At 38.1% G+C, this 22116-nt stretch overlaps 1 protein-coding gene across 1 annotated transcript in view; it reads right to left on the bottom strand.

The window, feature by feature from the left end:
- FANCM (FA complementation group M) overlaps positions 1 to 22116 on the bottom strand; it is an 87792-nt gene that overhangs the window by 49663 nt on the left and 16013 nt on the right. The window contains exons 5-9 of the mRNA XM_037834929.1: positions 18236 to 18367; positions 16274 to 16406; positions 15805 to 15930; positions 15383 to 15469; positions 12781 to 12965 (exon numbers count right to left, since the gene is read on the bottom strand). Of these exons, the coding sequence (XP_037690857.1) occupies positions 12781 to 12965; positions 15383 to 15469; positions 15805 to 15930; positions 16274 to 16406; positions 18236 to 18367 (663 nt within the window). The remainder of the gene's footprint in view (positions 1 to 12780; positions 12966 to 15382; positions 15470 to 15804; positions 15931 to 16273; positions 16407 to 18235; positions 18368 to 22116) is intronic.

Genomic DNA, 22116 nt, shown 5'->3' with positions numbered 1-22116 from the left:
GAGCTGGGTTGGAACACTAGGGAAGACAGGACATTTGGAAACACATGAACAGGAGAATTCCTAGGGCCACAAGTATGCATGCCCAATCAAGACACATATGCAGCAAGAATCAGGGAGGCCCCTACCTTTGGTCTGGAGCTATTCTCTAAACTCACTGATGGATAAGCCCTGAAGGAAAGCACTCACACAAGTCAATCTGCAAAGACTGGAAAAGGTTTTTTTTTCCATTTTTCTTTCTTTCTTTTTCTTTTCTTTTTTTTTTTTTTTTTGTTAGCTCAGCTGGATGCAATCTTAAGGAACAGATGCCTCAGAGTCTAAGTTCCAGCGAGAACACACTAAAATATCAAGATGTCTAGGTTTCAACAAAAGATTGCAAAACATACAAAGAAACAAGTGGAGACCCAAGCAAAGAAGAATATTAAAGCATTAGGAACCATCAATGAGGAGGAGCAGACCTGGGACATACCAAAAAGATTTGAAAACCTGGTCCTAAATATGCTCAGAGACCTAAAGGAAAATATGGACAAAGAACTAAAGGAAATCAGGAAAACAACAGATCAACACAAAAAGAATATAAATAGAGAGATGGAAATTATGAAAAGGAACCAAACAGAGCTGAAGAACACAGTTAACAGAAATTAAAAATTTCCTAGAGGGATTCAACAGCAGATTGGAGCTGGCAGAAAAAAAGAATCAGAGAACTTGAAAATAAAACAATTGAAATCATCCAGACTGAGAAAGAAAGAAGAAAGAAGGAAGAAAACTGAACACAGCCTAAGAGGGCCCTGTGAGACACCATAAAGCTTACCAGTATATGCACTGTGGGATCCCGGAAGGAGAAGAAAGATAAAAGGGGGCAGATAGAGTATTTAACGAAATAATGACTGAAAACTTCCCAGTCTAGTGAAGGAATAAATATATCTAAGACCCTCAACAAACTCCAAACAGGATAAATCCAAATAGACCCATACCACAGTATATTATAACCAAACTTCAAATGCCAAAGATAAAGAGAATTCTGAAAGCCACAAGAGAGAAACAATGTGTCATGTACAAGAGAGCCTCGATAAGATTAAGTGCCAATTTCTCATCAGAAACAACGGAAGCAAGAAGGCAGTGGCAGGACATAAAGTGCTGAAAGCAAAAAATTGCCAACTAAGAATTCTATATCTAGCAGAACTGTCTTTCAAAAATGAGGAGAGATTAAGACATTCCCAAATAAACAAAAACTGAGAGAGTTCATAACCACTAAGCCAGCCCTACAAAATGTTAAAAAAGTTGTGTAGGTTGAATAGAAAGGACAATAGAAAGCAGATCAAAGCTGCATGAAGAAATAAAGATCTCTGGTTAGGATAATGACATGGGTAAATATAAAAGCCAATACTACTGCATTTTTAGTTTGTGACTCCACTTTTCACTTATACAGAATGTAAAAGGCAAATACATAAACAAAGCAATGATAAATCAGTGATAAAATCCTCATTTTCTAGCAACAACGCTACCAGCCATGATAGCTAATTTTCTAATCAATTATTTTCCATAATGCCAGATTTTACCAGATTTTATAGCCATTACCCTGAATGCTTAAGTGAAAGGAGGGAAAAGGGGAAAAGGAAAGAAGGAAAAAAAAAGAAAAAGGGACTGATAGAATACCAGTCACCAAGATAAATGAATTAGAGAAACAAATAGTAGATATAATTGCCTATCTGATGTCTCCTCTCAAACTCAAAATATCCAGTATTCAACCAATCTTCAATTATTACTACCAAACTTGTATTGCTCGGGTGTTTCCCATCTGAGAAGGGCACCACTATCATTCTGGTTTGACAGGTTGAAAAACCCTAGAAGTCATCCTTTATACCTCCTTCTTCACCTCTCATATCTAATCCATTACCAAGTCTTATTAAACCTCTCTCAAACCCATCTTCTTTTAACCATTTTCACACCAAGCACCTTACAGATTTACCTTAAACTACTCTGAGAGCCTCCCTATGAAATTACAATCTAAAACCAAGCTTTTAGTTAGAGACCTAGAACTCTGGGTAATCCTGGCAACACCCTTAATCCCTACTCCCAATACACACAGGCCTCATCAGTACCATCTACCTTGAGAACAGCAAGACTTATTCTATTATATCTTATCTTTAGTTATATCAGTTACAAGCAGCCAGAACTCCAGATCACACCTTATCCCTCAGACTCTAAACCACATACAGCTCTATGTATCTTCATTATCAACCTCATTTCCCACTTTCCCTAGAAGAATATTTTCATCTTCTTGCTCTAAGTGAAACTTGGCCTCCCTCCTTCCATTTCCTTCCTTGCAGAGCTCCCAAGTAGTGGCTTTTTCTTTCTTAACTCATACCACTAGGCCTGAGGTAAGGTAGGTGTCCTCCCTGCTTCTCTGGTCACTTTCAGACAATTCTCCCTAACTCCTAATGCATGCCCCACACCCACCTGCAACTTAGACCTCATATCAGACTATATCACTCACTACTCCTACTGTTGTAGTCATCTATTGAGCCCACAGGCCACTCTCCTTAGTTCCTATAATAGTTTAGCTCCTAACTTGCTTTCACTCTTTCCAACTCTCATTGTGTCATAATTTTTCCTGATTTCAGTATCTACATACATAACACTTCCTGGTCTTACTTTCCCCATATCTCAGCTCCTACAATAGGGTAGCACTTATTTCCTAATCACTCCCAGAGTCATATCCTAGGCCTTATTATTAATAACTGCAATTCCTCCATAACCTTAATTTCAAGTATTCAAATCTCCTACAATCACCTGTTGCTTTTAGCACTCATACCTTCTAGTTCCTTATTTCTGACAATTTTTTTATCCCCTCCAGAACTTTTAATCCACTGATCTTACCATGTTTTTATTGCTTATCCTGTACCCTAGCTTTAAAATCCACTCCCTAGCATATAACTTCAATTCCCTTGCCCCTCCCTCATTTTTTTTTTTTTTTTTTTTTTTTTTAATCATCATTTTATTGAGATATATTCACATACCACGCAGTCATACAAAACAAATTGTACTTTCGATTGTTTACAGTACCATTACATAGTTGTACATTCATCACCTAAATCAATCCCTGACACCTTCATTAGCACACACACAAAAATAACAAGAATAATAATTAGAGTGAAAAAGAGCAATTGAAGTAAAAAAGAACACTGGGTACCTTTGTCTGTTTGTTTGCTTCCCCTACTTTTCTACACATCGATCCATAAACTAGACAAAGTGGAGTTTGGTCCTTATGGCATTCCCAATCCCACTGTCACCCCTCATAAGCTACATTTTTATACAACTGTCTTCGAGATTCATGGGTTCTGGGTTGTAGTTTAATAGTTTCAGGTATCCACCACCAGCTACCCCAATTCTTTAGAACCTAAAAAAGGTTGTCTAAAGTGTGCGTAAGAGTGCCCACCAGAGTGATCTCTCGGCTCGTTTTGGAATCTCTCTGCCACTGAAGCTTATTTCATTTCCTTTCACATCCCCCTTTTGGTCAAGAAGATGTTCTCCATCCCACGATGCCGGGTCTACATTCCTCCCCGGGAGTCATATTCCACGTTGCCAGGGAGATTCAATTCCCTGGGTGTCTGATCCCACGTAGGGGGGAGGGCAGTGATTTCACCTTTCAAGTTGGCTTAGCCAGAGAGAGAGGGCCACATCTGAGCAACAAAGAGGCATTCAGGAGGAGACTCTTAGGCACAAATACAGGGAGGCCTAGCCTCTCCTTTGCAGCAACCGTCTTCCCAAGGGTAAAACTTATGGTAGAGGGCTCAAGCCATCAAACCACCAGTCCCCTATGTCTGTGGTCATGTTAGCAACCATGGAGGTGGGGTAGGCGAATACCCCTGCATTCTCCACAGGCTCCTCAAGGGGGCACTACATCGTTTTTTTTTTTTTTTTACTTTTTTTTATTTTTTATTTTTTTTTTTTTTTTCTTAACTTTCCCTTCTTTTTTCAAATCAACTGTATGAAAAAAAAAAGTTAAAAGGAAAACAAACATACAATAAAAGAACATTTCAAAGAGACCATAGCAAGGGAGTAAGAAAAAGACAACTAACCTAAGATAACTGCTTAACTTCCAACATGTTCCTACTTTACCCCAAGAAAGTTACATACTATAGCAACATTTCAGTGAACTTGTTCCTACTACATCCATCAGAAATTAACAGACCATAGTCATTTCTGGGCATCCCCAGAACGTTAAATAGCTTATCTGTTCTTCTTGGATTATTGTTCCCCCTTCCTTAATTGCTCTCTACTGCTAGTTCCCCTACATTCTACATTATAAACCATTTGTTTTACATTTTTCAAAGTTCACATTAGTGGTAGCATATAATATTTCTCTTTTTGTGCCTGGCTTATTTCGCTCAGCATTATGTCTTCAAGGTTCATCCATGTTGTCATATGTTTCACGAGATCGTTCCTTCTTACTGCCGCGTAGTATTCCATCGTGTGTATATACCACATTTTATTTATCCACTCATCTGTTGAAGGACATTTGGGTTGTTTCCATCTCTTGGCAATTGTGAATAATGCTGCTATGAACATTGGCGTGCAGATATCTGTTCGTGTCACTGCTTTCCGATCTTCCGGGTATATCCCGAGAAGTGCAATCGCTGGATCGAATGGTAGCTCTATCTCTAGTTTTCTAAGGAACTGCCAGACTGACTTCCAGAGTGGCTGAACCATTATACAGTCCCACCAACAATGAATAAGAGTTCCAATTTCTCCACATCCCCTCCAGCATTTGTAGTTTCGTGTTTGTTTAATGGCAGCCATTCTAACCGGTGTTAGATGGTATCTCATTGTGGTCTTAATTTGCATCTCTCTAATAGCTAGTGAAGCTGAACATTTTTTCATGTGTTTCTTGGCCATTTGTATTTCCTCTTCAGAGAACTGTCTTTTCATATCTTTTGCCCATTTTATAATTGGGCTGTCTGTACTATTGTCATTGAGTTGTAGGATTTCTTTGTATATGCAAGATATCAGTCTTTTGTCAGATACATGGTTTCCAAAAATTTTTTCCCATTGAGTTGGCTGCCTCTTTACCTTTTTGAGAAATTCCTTTGAGGTGCAGAAACTTCTAAGCTTGAGGAGTTCCCATTTATCTATTTTCTCTTTTGTTGCTTGTGCTTTGGGTGTAAAGTCTAGGAAGTGGCCTCCTAATACAAGGTCTTGAAGATGTTTTCCTACATTATCTTCTAGGAGTTTTATGGTACTTTCTTTTATATTGAGATCTTTGGTCCATTTTGAGTTAATTTTTGTGTAGGGGGTGAGGTAGGGGTCCTCTTTCATTCTTTTGGATATGGATATCCAACTCTCCCAGCCCCATTTGTTGAAAAGACCCTTATGGCTGAGTTCGGTGACTTTGGGGGCCTTATCAAAGATCAGTCGGCCATAGATCTGAGGGTCTATCTCTGAATTCTCAATTCGATTCCATTGATCTATATGTCTATCTTTGTGCCAGTACCATGCTGTTTTGGCAACTGTGGCTTTATAATAAGCTTCAAAGTCAGGGAGTGTAAGTCCTCCCACTTCGTTTTTCTTTTTTAAAGTGTCTTTAGCAATTCGAGGCATCTTCCCTTTCCAAATAAATTTGATAACTAGCTTTTCCAAGTCTGCAAAGTAGCTTGTTGGAATTTTGATTGGGATTGCATTGAATCTGTAGATGAGTTTGGGTAGAATTGACATCTTAATGACATTTAGCCTTCCTATCCATGAACATGGAATATTTTTCCATCTTTTAAGGTCCCCTTCTATTTCTTTTAGTAGAGTTATGTAGTTTTCTTTGTATAGGTCTTTTACATCTTTGGTTAAGTTTATTCCTAGGTACTTGATTTTTTTAGTTGCTATTGAAAATGGTATCTTTTTCTTGAGTGTCTCTTCAGTTTGTTCATTTCTAGCATATAGAAACATTACTGACTTATGTGCATTAATCTTGTATCCCGCTACTTTGCTAAATTTGTTTATTAGCTCTAGTAGGTGTATCGTTGATTTCTCAGGGTTTTCTAGATATAAGATCATATCATCTGCAAACAATGACAGTTTTACTTCTTCTTTTCCAATTTGGATGCCTTTTATTTCTTTGTCTTGCCGGATTGCCCTGGCTAGCACTTCCAGCACAATGTTGAATAACAGTGGTGACAGCGGGCATCCTTGTCTTGTTCCTGATCTTAGAGGGAAGGCTTTCAGTCTCTCACCATTGAGTACTATGCTGGCTGTGGGTTTTTCATATATGCTCTTTATCATGTTGAGGAAGTTTCCTTCAATTCCTACCTTTTGAAGTGTTTTTATCAAAAACGGATGTTGGATTTTGTCAAATGCTTTTTCAGCATCTATTGAGATGATCAATTGATTTTTCCCTTTCGAGTTTTTAATGTGTTGTAATACATTGATTGATTTTCTTATGTTGAACCATCCTTGCATGCCTGGAATGAACCCCACTTGGTCATGGTGTATGATTTTTTTAATGTGTCTTTGGATTCGATTTGCAAGTATTTTGTTGAGGATTTTTGCATCTATATTCATTAGGGAGATTGGCCGGTAGTTTTCCTTTTTTGTAGCATCTTTGCCTGGTTTTGGTATTAGATTGATGTTAGCTTCATAAAATGAATTAGGTAGTGTTCCATTTTTTTCAATGTTTTGATAGAGTTTGAGTAAGATTGGTGTCAGTTCTTTCTGGAAAGTTTGGTAGAATTCCCCTGTGAAGCCATCTGGCCCTGGGCATTTATTTGTGGGAAGATTTTTGATGACTGATTGGATCTCTTTGCTTGTGATGGGTTGGTTGAGGTCTTCTATTTCTTCTCTGGTCAGTCTAGGTTGTTCATATGTTTCCAGGAAATTGTCCATTTCTTCTACATTATCCAGTTTGTTGCCATACAGTTGTTCATAATATCCTCGTATAATTTTTTTAATTTCTTCAGGATCTGCAGTTATGTCACCTTTTTCATTCATTATTTTGTTTATATGGGTCTTCTCTCTTTTTGATTTTGTCAGTCTAGCTAGGGGCTTGTCAATCTTGTTGATCTTCTCAAAGAACCAACTTTTGGTGATATTTATCCTTTCTATTGTTTTTTTGTTCTCTATGTCATTTATTTCTGCTTTAATCCTTGTTATTTCTTTTCTTGTACTTGGTTTAGGATTGGTTTGCTGTTCATTTTCTAGCTTCTTCAGTTGATCCATTAGTTCTTTGATTTTGGCTCTTTCTTCCTTTTTAATATATGCGTTTAGTGCTATATATTTCCCCCTTAGCACTGCTTTTGCTGCATCCCATAGGTTTTGGTATGTTGTGTTCTCATTTTCATTCGTCTCTATATATTTAGCAATTTCTCTTGCTATTTCTTCTTTAACCCACTGATTGTTTAGGAGTGTGTTGTTTAACCTCCAGGTATTTGTGAATTTTCTAAGTCTCTGATGGTTATTGACTTCTAATTGTATTCCATTGTGGTCAGAGAATGTGCTTTGAATAATTTCAATCTTTTTAAATTTATTGAGGCTTGTTTTATGTCCCAGCATATGATCTATTCTGGAGAAAGTTCCGTGAGCACTAGAAAAGTATGTGTATCCTGGTGATTTGGGATGTAATGTCCTGTAGATGTCTGTTAAATCTAATTCATTTATCAGATTGTTTAGGTTTTCAATTTCCTTATTGGTCTTCTGTCTGGTTGATCTATCTATAGGAGAGAGTGATGTGTTGAAGTCTCCCACAATTATTGTGGAAACATCAATTGCTTCCTTTAGTTTTGCCAATGTTTCTCTCATGTATTTTGTGGCACCTTGATTGGGTGCATAGACATTTACGATTGTTATTTCTTCTTGCTGAATTGCCCCTTTTATTAGTATGTAGTGGCCTTCTTTGTCTCTCAAAACATCCCTGCATTTGAAGTCTATTTTATCTGAGATTAATATTGCTACACCTGCTTTCTTTTGGCTGTAGCTTGCATGAAATATTTTTTTCCATCCTTTCACTTTCAGTTTCTTTGTGTCCCTGTGTCTAAGATGAGTCTCTTGTATGCAACATATTGATGGTTCATTTTTTTTGATCCATTCTGCGAATCTATATCTTTTAATTGGGGAGTTTAATCCATTTACATTCAACGTTAAAACCGTGAAGGCATTTCTTGAATCGGCCATCTTATCCTTTGGATTATGTTTGCCATATTTTTCCCTCTCTCTATTAATATCCTTTATTGTACCTATACCGAATCTCTTTAGTACTGAACCTTTCTCCAAGTCTCTCTGTCCTGTCTTTGTTTCTCTGTCTGTAGGGCTCCCTTTAGTATCTCCAGTAGGGCAGGTCTCTTGTTAGCAAATTCTCTCAGCATTTCTTTGTCTGTGAAAAATTTAAGCTCTCCCTCAAATTTGAAGGAGAGCTTTGCTGGATAAAGTATTCTTGGCTGGAAATTCCTCTCACTCAGAATTTTAAATATATCGTGCCACTGCCTTCTCGCCTCCATGGTGGCTGCTGAGTAGTCACTACTTAGTCTTATGCTGTTTCCTTTGTATGTGGTGAATTGCTTTTCTCTTGCTGCTTTCAGAACTTGCTCCTTCTCTTCTATGTTTGACAGTGTGATCAGTATATGTCTCGGAGTGGGTTTTTTTGGATTTATTCTATTTGGAGTTCGCTGAGCATTTATGATTTGTGTATTTATGTTGTTTAGAAGATTTGGGAAGTTTTCCCCAACAATTTCTTTGAATACTCTTCCTAGACCTTTACCCTTTTCTTCCCCTTCTGGGACACCAATGAGTCTTATATTCGGACGTTTCATATTATCTATCATATCCCTGAGGTCCATTTCGAGTTTTTCAATTTTTTTCCCCATTCTTTCTTTTATGTTTTCATTTTCCATTCTGTCATCTTCCAGGTCACTGATTCGTTGTTCAACTTCCTCTAGTCTTGTACTATGAGTGTCCAGAATCTTTTTAATTTGGTCAACAGTTTCTTTAATTTCCATAAGATCATCCATTTTTTTATTTAGTCTTGCAATGTCTTCTTTATGCTCTTCTAGGGTCTTCTTGATTTCCTTCATATCCCGTACTAGGGTCTCATTGTTCATCTTTAGTTCTTTGAGTAGCTGCTCTAGGTGTGTCTCTTCTGGTCTTTTGATTTGGGTGCTTGGGCTTGGGTTATCCATATCGTCTGGTTTTTTCATATGCTTTATAATTTTCTGTTGTTTTTGGCCTCGTGGCATTTGCTGACCTTGATAGGGTTCTTTTAGGGTTTGTAGACCAGTTGAAGTCCTTATGTCTAATTTATCAGATCTACAGCTTCGTGGAGTACACTTTCTCTAACTAACCAGCAGGTGGCGTCCACGAGCCACCTGTTCTCCACAAGCCAGATCTCCCCTGCTTAGCCTTTTTGGTGAGTGGGGGAGTGAGTCTTGTGGGGCCCAATTGGTGTCCCAAGCTTGCGTGTGTAGTTGGTGTTGCCTGCCCTGTATGTGGGGCGTGTTTTCTGGGCAGTCGGGGAGGGGGGGTGGCCCTAACAATCAAATCTCCCTGATGATCCTAGAGTTTTAAAGCTACTGCAATAGTCTAATCCTTCAGTTCAGTCCTGCCACAGTTTGTCTCTGCCACTGACCCACAAGTCTTTGGTATTGGCGTATGGCTCCTGAGACTTGCAAGTGGGCCCCTCTTCCAGGCTGTGCACCCCGGGTCCTCTGTTGAGGGATGACTGTGCTATGTCGCAGGTGAGTGCCGTCCCCCCAGGGCAGTTCTGGGCTGCTGGGCTGTGTTGGGAGGCTCCCAGTCTGCTCAAATGATGGCTGAATGGGGCTCTGTTAATTCACACTGCTCCCCCTTCCCAGCTCTGGGACATTCAGCTGAGGTTGCAGGGAAGGCTAATGTCCACGCCCAGTTTTGTGGTGTGTGCCTGTTATTTGAAGCACTTCCGTCACACTGGGTTGTCTGGGGCAGCTCTGGGCTATGGGGCTGGCGATGGGCAGGAGTGTTTCCTGTCCACCAGGATGGTGGCTGTGAGCGGACACCCCCCTTTTCTTGGGAAGTTGTGTTGTTTAATGAATTTTCTCAGCCACTGGATTATTGCCTTTTGTCTCAGAGCTCTCTTAGTTCTGCTCTTGACTTGACGTGCCCAAATTTCAATTCTTTGAAGCTTTCTGTATTGAGCTTCTTAGAGTAATTGTTTTAGAAAAAGCAAAAAGGATTTAAAAAAAACAAACAAACAAACAAAAAAAAAACGGCCCTCCTCAGAGATCTAATGGGTTATTGAAATGCTAATAGACAAAGCAACCAGGGCCATTAAGGAAAAGTGCCCAGGGCAGAGAGATCAGCCTTGCTTCGGGATTTGCATATGCGCCTCAAGGCCTGATCTCCGCCCTTCCCCTTTCTGTGTTCACCAGAACTCCAAAAATCCTCTGCTTTTATTTTGGAGTTTTTCGTGTTGTTTTTTTTCTATGCCTGTCTCCTCTCTGCTGGGCTGGCTGCTCTCAGAGTCTCTGGTGTCTGGCCTCAGTCTATCTATGGTTGGAGTTTGAATCAGTAGAATGAGTTTCCAGTAAGAGCAGCCACTGCAATTCTCCCTTCTCCTTCCTGGAGCTGACAGCCCCTCCTCCCCCGGGACTGAGCCTGGCAGGGAGGGGCGCGGGTCCCCTGGCCGCAAAAACTTACAGATTTCGCTGATCTCAGCAGTTCCACGTTTTCATGAGTGTTGTATGAAGTATGCCCAAAGACAGATTGCTCTGTGGTGTCCAGTCCACGCAGTTCCTGGCTTTTTACCTACTTTCCTGGAGGAGTAACTAAAACATACAGCTCACCAGTCTGCCATCTTGCCCCGCCTCCTCCCCTCCCTCATTTTATACCCCACGGGCTAAACTCCAATACTGGTTATATCCCACTTTCCACCTAGTCTGTGCCTGAACACCCACACAGTTGAATGTGGCCAGAGGAAAACAACAACCATGCTGACTGGTCTCACCTTAAATTCATGATCTCTCACTTTGTATGGGCCCATAGTGCTGTCTAAAAATCATTTCATATTTCCTTATTCACTCTCCCCATTCTCCAGGATAATTGTTTCTAATCTCTCCTTGCTCATCAAACTTCCAACATTACCTCCCCATCCTCACTCTCATCTGGTGAACTTGCTGATAACACTGCAAAAACTGAGCAACATAAAAAGAACTTCCACAAGGTACCATTACCACACATACCTAATCACTTGTATCAGGGCCTATATATCCTGCATACTCAACCTGACCTCCTATTGTTTTGGATAAACTATCTGTGTCCTTAACTGATGTCAACCCTAGAGTTTTGCACTATCTCCCATCCCTTTCTCTCATCTACTTAAAGATCATTCCACCAATATTCTCCTCTCTGCTCCATCATCAATTTTTCATTCTCAACTGATTATTTCTATTAGGATACAGGCACACTGTTATATCTCTTAACAGAAAACAAACAAAAAACACACCTCCATCTCTGCTTTCCTTTACAAAATTTGAAAAACTCAACAATAGAAAGACAAACCACCGAATTAAAAAATAGACAAAGGACCTGAAAGAACATTTCTCCAAAGAATATACACAAATGGCCAGTAAATATATGAAAAGATTCTCAATGTCATTAGTCATTAAGGAAATGCAAATCAAAATCACAAGGAGATATTACTTCATACCAATAAAGATGGCTATAAATATATATATATATATATACACACACACACACACACACACACACACACACACATATCACAAGTTGTGTGGTTTGGATGTATTATGTTCCCTAGAAGAAACCATATTGTTTAATGCAATCTTGTGGGGGCAGATTCATTAATCTTTCTGATTAGGATGTGACCTTGGAGTGTTTCCATGGAGATGTGACTCAATCAACTGTGGGCAGACCTTTGATTAAATTATCTCCATGGAGATATGGGCCCCGCCCATTCAGGGTGGGTCTTAATTAAATTACTGGAGTCCTATAAGAGAGGGACATTTTGGAGAGGGCTGTTGAAAGCTCATGCTTAGAGATGCAGACAGAAGGACATTTGGAAATGCTAAGCAAAGAGATGTGAGCCCAGAGCTTGTTCCAGAGAAACTAAGAGAGGACCCCCAAATGGTTAGATGCACAGGAGCTGAAGAAGCTAAGAGAGACAAGCCCAGAGACATTTTGGAGAATGTCATTTTGAAACACAACCTGGGAACAGCAGATGCTAGCCATGTGCCTTCCCAGTTGACAGAGGTGTTCTGGATGCCACTGGGTATTCTTCAGTGAAGCTATCTTCTTGTTTATGCCTTAGTTTGGACACTTTTATGGCCTTAGGACTCTAATTTTACAACCAAGTAAACTCCCTTTATAAAAGCCAATCAATTTTTGGTATTTTGCATAATGGCAGCATTAGCAAATGAGAACACAAATGAAGTGTCGGCAAAGATGAAGAGAAATCGGAAACCTCAGACATTGCAGGCTCATTCATTAAATGCTCACAACAACCCTATCAAGATGTTTATAGATAAGGAAAACTGAGGTAGGGGAAGTAAACTTGTATATGGTAGAGCTGAGATTCCAACCTAGGGAATATTATTTCAGAGCCTTTCTGCATAACCATTACACTTTACACTTCACTTTATATTACTTAAAAAAAGTTCACAACCACAAAGAGCACCTTTTTGGCCTATTAAAGTATGCTTTGTCTTTATTTAAATGTTTACTATAAAATTTTCTTTAAGAAGCAGCCAATTAATCAATGAGTTAAAACAAAATAGGCAAACATGCAAAGCTAATCAATTTTATTTTCATTACCTCCAGTTGCTCCTTCTGGGTAAAACCCTTCATGCTTTTCCCTGAAGCATGACCAACAAAAGTCATGACTCTAATAATTGGCCGATGATAAAAAAGCATTTCTGCAATTTCTTGGACACTATCTCGAAATGATGAGAAGATCATAACTCTGGTCTCGTCACATTTCTTTTCAGAGGTGCTTTGAGCTGTATAACAAAAACATATTTTAATTACAACTTTTTAAGAAGTATATGGACAAGAACTAGTTCAAAAGACAAACTAAAAACTCTATACTATACCAATCAAGTATAATTCTCTCAAAAAAATAATTTAAGACACCTTGAACTTTTCCAGGTTTTTCTCTCTACATTTTCTAGTAATTTTGATAATCTTGGTTCCCTATCTATCACTGTATGCCATAAAATAATATCCTAAGCAAATCAAATAATTACCAGAATCACTTTGACCAGTTCTTGTTCAATTCAAACATGATATCTATGTTATACCCTTTACCTTCTAAGACAGAAGCACAGAAATGTACAAGTCCCACTAATTTCAAAAATTTTCCCTTTCCCTTCTATTCCCTAAAAATGCTACATTAATCCAGACCATCACATTCTGTACAGAATCTATTATACTTTCAAATTCTTCAAAAATTAGTGCAGAATTTACTCTCCAGTCTGTCAGAAAGCTGGCCCAATGTCTCCATGCTTAGAAGCAGTAGAGTGCACTAATAAAATGATCTTCAAGGCTAGGCTGGGAGACTGATGCACAACCATGGTAAAGTTGTTTAACCTCTTTAAGCTTTAGTTTCTTCATATCTAAAATGGAATAATATTGTTTATCTTTCACAATGATGTGATGATTAAATGAAATAGCAAATGTGAAGTATGCATGTATTGCATATGGCAATTTTCTTACACTGTATGTCACACATGGCAATTGGTTAATAATTACAAGTTGTGAGGTGTTTCTTTGGTGGCGTTTATTTTGTTTTTTGTTTGTCTGGTTTGGTTTTCTTTTGTTCTTAAGCTTGGTTGGGCTGTGACACTCCTTCTTTCTTTTATATTATTTATGATAATTATTATATGTGCTCCAGGAACTACTCTAAGCTATTTAGTAACTACTCTAACTACTCTTCTATTTTATATATTAACTCATTTAATCTTCACAACCCTAAGAATTAAATGACAACACATATAAAGTTAATTCACAAGACATAAGCAAAAATATAGCACTTAAACAGCTATTGCAAGTAAAGTTATTCTAGATAAACCTCTTCTAAATCACCACAGCACCAAACCTCTCTGATGCTCCTAATTGCCACCTTCATTTCTACCTCCTTCAACCTGCCCAGCCAGCCTTTCTACCTTCATTCCATATCAAGTTCCTTCTACCAAATTCATCAATAACTTCCATATTACCAAATTCAGTAGATGCTTCTTAGTTCATTTTACACACATCTGAGTATTCAACACAGTCCATTCCTTCCTACTGAAAGAGTCTCTTCCCCTATCTTCTCTGATAGTTCACTTGTCTGATTTCCCTCTCAATCTCCTTTATGGCTCTTCTTCCTCTAAACTCTAATGTTAGTTTTCTACAGGGCTCCATTTTGGACCCTCTCTCTATACACTGTCTTCTGAGGTGATCACATCCATTCCTGAAACTTTAAATATTTCCTTTTTGCTCATGACTCTATGTTATTCATAATTTTCCCTTTGCTCATATAATAATCTGCAACACACACTTATACACACATATACACATACATCATATGATTCCTTAGACCCAATATTCAATCCATCAACAAATTTTGTTGGCTCCAACTTCAAAATATATCTAAAATGTTACCAATTCTCATCACTTCCATCACTACTGCCTTGGTACAAGTCACCATCATCTGTGATTGTACTAGATTGTGCAATAGCCTCCTAACTGGTCAACGTCTACTCACCACAAAACTTCCAGAGTAATTCTTTAAAAATTTAAGTCAGATCAGGTCACACCACTGCTCTAAACACTTCCATAATGGTTTCACAAAGCACAAACAATAATGGAATAAAACCAAAGCCCTGATCTTAGCCTATAAGCCCTGAGAGATATGGGCCCTGATTACTTCTCCAACATCTGCCTATGCCACTCTTACCCTCAATCACACTGCTTTAGCTACATTGTTCTGTTTATTCAGCGCCTTTGCATCTGCTGTTCTCTCTGCCTGGAATGCTCCTACAAGACTTGCTTCCTCACTTCAGTCAGGTATCAGCTCAAACATCATCCTACAGACATGCCCTCTCTAACCACCTTTGTATAAAACAGCACTCCTCTATGACTAGCTCCTTCTTACTGCTTTACTTTTCCCTACTATCATATTATATATTGTCTTATCTGTTTCCTCTATATTGCCCCAGACCAAGTTTTCTTTTTCATATAATACCTTATTCTTACCATTCCCACCACTCCCTTTCACCTACCCTCCCAAAATTCCTTAGAGTTTTTTAACATTCTTTATCCTGGGTAATGAAAAGCCCACATTCTCCATGAGAAGTGCCAAAACAAGGTAACAAGTGGGAGTTTTTAGCTCTTTTAATAACTGTCTTGCCTTGATGCTACTGATAAGACCTACCAGTCCATGACTTGAAATGTTCAACCACAACTTCTTCTAATTTCTTTAACTTTGGATGACTATAGAAAAATCGTTTATCTTTACCTCCTGAAAAAAAAAAAAATTTTTTTTATATTTTCAGAAACAAAGTAAAAGGGCAAATAAATACATTTAGTTAAGCTCTAGTTGGTTTTCAGTAGTTCTGAAAATTTCTACTACCAATAACACCTTTTAACATTGATTATATATTTATTGTTTATAACCACTTGCATATATAATCTCATTTAATCCTAATTTAAAGAATAAAGTCTTTAAGAATTTAGCAGGTCTGTTGCTACAGAAATCTAGGTAATTACAGATAGGCAGGTATATCAATGGAGTAAAATATCAAAATTAATCTTGATGACAAGAAATAATAGAAAATTTAAAAACAGAAACCAGACCTTTGCAGATAGCAGAAATACCAGCTGCTGAAGTATGGCGTGTACTTGCAAACAAACATTCTAGGTGATTATAGAGTTTCATGAAGTCCTTATTTCGGCTGAGTTCATTTTTTGCCCGAGTCATTCCTTTAGAAATTAAAGTTACCAAATAAGTAAACTTAATGGCTAAACTAACCAAATTTACTATTCATTAAGAAGAAATTAAATTTTAATGATTAATACAGTGTTTCAAATTTAAATATGAAAACCAGCAACTTTTTCCAGTTCTACATTCACATATATAATAATGAATGGCTTTCTTTCTTCCCCACAACTTATCAAAAACAAACAAATAAACATGGCCATTTGGCACATAACTGTTTCATTGCTTTTTAAAAATAATAAAGCATTTTTAATAATCCAAAATTTCAATATATGTCTTTACCCAAAATGATGTCATTATTTCTTTAAATAATTTGATATAATTTACCTTTAGTTCCATCCATAATTCCACAAAGGAAGAAATATAATGATCTCATTCCCATTTGCTGCAATAATTCATAACCATGATATAAGCTAATACAAATAGCAAACTCTCCCTCAATTATGCCTTGTTGTATTCCCTAGAAAAACAAACAAATACCAAATTTGATCAGAGATAGAAATGAATATACATGCTCCATGCCCAAATAGCCAGGCCAACAGTAAGTGTAACATATACAATATTTGAAATAATCATAATTATTCTCGATTGGTTATATTTAATCCATGTTATAGGATGTTGCTGTGCTAGTATATTTTCCACATAAAATATGTCCTTTTTCTTTTCTTTAATCCAACAGGAAACTTAAATTTTAAATAGAATAAGTGAAAGGGAGAAATATTTATCATATTTTGTTTCTTTTTATAGCTATATTATTACTAGTATATAGAAGCAAAATTTTCAAAATATTTAATAAGCATCTACTCTATGTAAGACACTAAACTAGATATTTGGGATACAATAGCAAATAAGTCAGATACAGGCCTGTTCTCAAAAATATTCTGCCAGTCAGGAAAAATACATAATACCAACACTTAACACCAAGTGTACATACCATAGTAATGTCTAACACTGAGCACTAGATATTGTTCTAAGCATATTACTTGTACAAACTCTTTTAATCTTAACAAGGTCCCTAGGAAGTAGATACTTTTTATGCCCGTTGTGCAGATGAGGATGCTCACCCAGCTACTAAACAGCAGAAATCAGTATTCAAGCCCAGAAATTTGGCCTAGAATCTTTTGCTTCTAATCTCTATTCTACATACAGCTTCTTATAGAAAAGTGAAGTACACAATCCTTTTATGGGAACACATAGCATGTGTATCTAAAGATATGACGGTTTTAAAAGAAGACCATGAGAATTTTATTTTGCTTTTTTTTATTTGAGATGAAAACTACTGTTCTTTACCTCACATTTTTAGTAGCATTTAATCTACATGTATAACAGGCATTTGTTCAGTGATAGTCATTTTAAATGTTTCCAGAAGAATGATAAATGCTCCCAAATGATACCATAATTACCTGAAAGGGTAAAAGCACATCCCTGCAAAATATAAACTCTTACCAGTAAGATCAAGTTCAGTAGGTTTGCATTTATTATTTAAAATGTTAATGAACCTTTAACTCCTAGCAGAAATTAAAACAAACTTTATTAAAGTTTAATATAATACACTGCCACTTCACAAAAAAGGCTCCCTTGGTGGTTCCCGAAATATTACAGAATAAAACACACATTTCTCAGTCTAACATTTAAAGCTCACCCCCATGTCATCACAACCTAGATTTACACTCATATATGATTTCCTTAATCCTCTAGCCCAGCCATATTGGCTTGCTCACTGTCTCCTTCATGCTTTCACTTGCTTGCCTCTCGTTCTTTGCTCATGCATTCCCCTCCCACTTCAAAGAATGACTGAGAGCATCTTTTTCTGCTTTGGAACTAATTTGGTGAATATGTTACTGTTCATCTATTTGTTTTTTTCCTATTAAGATTAGAAATAAGGAGCTTACTCGCTCCTTATAAATAAGGATGCTTCTCCAACCTTTGGTATTAAGACTAAATGTACCCGGGTCTATAGTTAGTTAAAAATTTACCCTCACTGACGCTGTGATTTTGCAATCTAGAAATGGCCTACAAGAACAATCTTTATTAAAAGCTAAAGATAAAAGTATCTTAAATCATTAAACTGCATTTTTGCCAGTGTTTTAAACCTATAAAAATCATTACTGAATTCTTGAGTTTCTAAAATCTATATAAATCATTACTGAATTCTTAAGCTAATGTTCCATGACAAAATTCAACAAATACCAAAAAAAAAAAAAAAAAAAAAAAAAAAAAAAATTACATTTCATTTTGGTTCAAAGTAAAAATTTAACCTATTATCAAAATTTATTTAATAATACCTACCACAGTATTTGGAGATGGGTTTTTCCTAAATTGATCTCTTGCCAGAATTATCTGGTATTTTGTAAGGTTGGGAATATCCCTTCCCATTAAAATATTCCTCTGAATCAAAGGACTGGCAAATGTTTCCAAAATCTGCAAATTTTAAAGAAATTTCATTTCAGCTTTTTTTAAAGTACATTTTCAAATACAATAATTTCCTCACATATTAAAAGAGGAATTAAATATTAAAGTTGGTCTTAAAATGAATTTTATTAGAGAAGTTGTAGATTTACAGAAAAATCATGCATAAAATGCAGAGTTCCCACATACCACCGTATTATTAGCATGTTGCATTAGTGCTGTGCATTTGTTACAATTGATGAAAGAACATTTTTATAATTGTACTACTAACTATAATCTATGGTTTACATCAGGATTCGCTGTTTAAAATTAATTTTTTAAGTAGAGACAGCAAGATAAAATTTTAAAATACTTCACGTTTATCTTCAGATAACATCCATGTAACAGCACAATTATTAGATCCAATAATTTAAGAACACATTTGTTTATCTGTCTATTTCTTAACTCTCCCCAGCCCTTATCTACCACAGTATAATCTAAGAACCATGAAAGGAGGATCTCTGATGTCTTCATTGTTGCATCCTCAGTGCCTAAAACAGTGTCTGAAGCACAGGTCTTCAGTAAATATCTGTAGACTATTTAATGCTAGGGATATTAGGTTAAGACAAATGAAGTCCCTGCTTTCATAGTGCTTACATTCCAATGGAAGAAAGCAAAGAATAAAGCAAACAATAATTTTGATTATGACAAATGCACTAAACATAAAACACGGTAACGCTGATAGAGTCATCTGAGGAAGAGAGGTCATTATTAAATGAGGTAAACAAAGATACTCTCTTTGAGAAAGTAATATTTGAGCTGACATATGAACGATAAGGTTTATATACCATGTGAGGTTCTGGTGACAGAGCATTCCTGGCAGAAGAAACAGCAAATAAAGAGGTCTAGATGCAGGAATGAGCTTGGTAGCACAGAGAAGGAAAAAAAGAACCTCCAAATGAAGACCTACTCCAGCAATACGTAATCAGCTTTAAAATTTTTTGTCTAATTTTTATTTCCTAAAATAGGGCTATTTTAGCCCATTTTAATTCTTTCTGTCCTTCCAACTTTTGCTGATCACACTGCCTAAAGAAGCACTCAAAAAGTCAGTAAAATTTAATTATTATATATGACCTACACAATCATAATTTATAGACTGTTATAACGGGAATGATTTTTCCCCCATTTGCTGATAGATTTTGCCCCTAGGGCCTATTTTGGACGTGAAGTTAAAGTTTAGGGAAGATACTGTTATTCTCCAACAGTATCTTTACTTGGGCAGTGGTTGCCATGTTTCCCTCACACCTGAAGCCCAAGGGTTCCCACTCTGCAGAAGGTGTGGACCACATACTCACTGGAAATCTGGCTGCAGTGTTCACCATTGCCTGCTTTGGCTCAGACTAGAGAAGCTGGCACAACTGAACTAAGTTACCTTCACCAGTGATGGACGGCCCGGCTCAACACCAAGCAGACTTCATGGCAGCTCCAGACCAGGCATTTCAAAGATACATATTTTCCCTTTTCCTCCCTCCTTGATCTAACTCCAGCCTCCCACAGCTACCCAGAGAGAAGTTTCAGCAGCTTTCCATTGCCTCAAGAATCTTCAGGGTCCCTCCTTGACAATAAACCCCAGCATGAAGCCTCTCTGCAGGCTGAATGAAAAGGGTGTTGGGTTCCTGACTTGGCTAGAGGAGCCATACAGAGAGGTCTCAGATATCAACTTGGGCCTGGAGGCCAAACACAAAGTTCCAATCTTGAGGGGCAGAGTCTAAGAAAACACAGAAGGGTAGCCCAAACACACCACTGAAAATTCAAGGTATGAAACCCTAAGGTCTGAGCAGGCTGAGGGTCAAGAGTTAAATTCATCTCCCTCCTTTATCAGAAGAGCAGTTCACTCAAATTTAGAGATCAGAAAATGGAAGGATGTACTGGCCAACCCTTCTCCGACAAAAAACTTTTTAGTTTCCCATTAGCCTGAGAGAAGTCTAGATTTTATCAGTACTGGCTTGCCTTTTGGAGAAAACAGGGAGGAAACATCTTTGCGAACTATCCCTGGTGGGATCCCTGGTGGGGAGAGCGCATCCACCAGGGTACGTGGACCAGGGCTTACAGGAGCTTACTGCAAGGGGCGCTCCCCAAATGATCTAAAAGAAAAGACGGTAGTTCCCTTCTCTCGTACTTTGTCTCATCATGCTGGAATCTTCCTTTTATCCCAAGAAGTCCGGTGTGCAACAAGGTATGGGCAGCCAATTCAGCACCCGGCAGTCGGCCTAGTGGCACAGTCCCTGGGCCTTCAGTACGTCGTGGTGACCGTTCCGCAAGGCGGAGCATCGAGTGGCGCCTATGACTCCTGCCTGGAGGGAGTTTGTTTCTTGCTGCTGTTTCTTATATGTTTCTTATGCTGTTTCTTATATGTTTCTCATATTCATGCTGCCTCTTTTTCTCATTTGGGCTCTGTGGTGGTGGAATGCTCCCACACCTAGCTACATTAATAAGCCAGCGGCTTACCCTGCATTAGCTTCAGCGTAAGTGAAAATGCCTGCTCCTTTCTTAGAAGACAATAGGTCACCCTTTCTGCTCACTCCCACTGGCCATCTGTCAACTAGGCGGAAATCCCCCTTCCCAAGCTTTGAAAGAGTTAGCTAGAAGAAATAAATAGCTTTGAAAGAGTTAGCTAGAAGAAACAAAAAGGTAATGATTAACAGATTCAAAAACATGAACACAAAAAGTAGTTATAGATTGCTTGGTACTAAATAATAGGAACTGTTATGCCTGTGCCCAAACACTGTGTCTTGCTACGCTTCAGGGAGTCTGTCCCTGCTAGCCCATTGATCATTGTGTAAGAATAAATAAATGTCTGAAATTTAGCCAAACTATTCTAGTATTGCATGCCTAAATGCTAGTGTGTATGTTACAGAAAATTATAAAAATAAAGCTCTTATGCTCTGCTTGGTCGGAGATTCCATCTTCGTACCCAGACACGACAAGGTGTCTGTCTCCTTCTTTCGCCGACTCCAGCTCCCCTATCAGGACCCTGACCGTTGCTGAGGTTGGCCCTCGGCAACAAGGGCCAGGTGTGAAAGAGATTCCAAAGACTCCCAGAACTCCAGGTAGAGACAGATGGGAACACCATACAGCTTCAGAGGGCTAAATGGTTCTTGCCTTATCTCCATTTCACAGTCATGCAGGAGTGGCTTTCGAAAGCTACAAACTTTCGAAACTACATACACTGCCTGCAGTTAGGATTTGAGACCTTAATCTCCATATTGTGGTGTTGTGCCACCGTTGGGCTTTTTTTTAGTTCTATCCTTGAAATCAGCCTCTTTCAAGCAAGTCCTCTAGGTCCTCTAGGCGGGGCATGGGTGAACTCAATGAGTATAGTCTTGACCTTTTTAGAATCTCACATGTCTTTTTGTCCCACCTGCAGAGAAACTAGCAGCCACATTTTTTGCTTCCTGGAAAACTCCAGGAGTGGGTGCATGGCTCTTGGTAGCAAATGTGGGTAGATTTAGTCACCTCAACACTCACTACTTCTCAGCTCCTTTTGATCCCAATGGCCAGTAGTGATGTCCTGGGTCAGCCTGAGCTCTGGAGACACCTAGTGATGAGGGACATGTACTAGAACCAGCCACCCATTTGATCCTGTCCAGGAGGGACTCCAAAAGGGTCCCGACTCCAAAGAAAGGTGGTGAATCCTCTCCTGTTGGAGCAGGTGCTGGACAGAAATAGACCAAAGGGAAGGAAAGAAATCCTCTGAGATTTCCAGATCTAAATGACCATGA

The sequence above is a fragment of the Choloepus didactylus genome, chromosome 4 (assembly GCF_015220235.1).
Source record: "Choloepus didactylus isolate mChoDid1 chromosome 4, mChoDid1.pri, whole genome shotgun sequence".
Classification (NCBI taxonomy): domain Eukaryota; kingdom Metazoa; phylum Chordata; class Mammalia; order Pilosa; family Megalonychidae; genus Choloepus; species Choloepus didactylus.
Note: the sequence above shows the minus strand (reverse complement) of the source record. Positions and strands in the feature narration are given on the sequence as shown.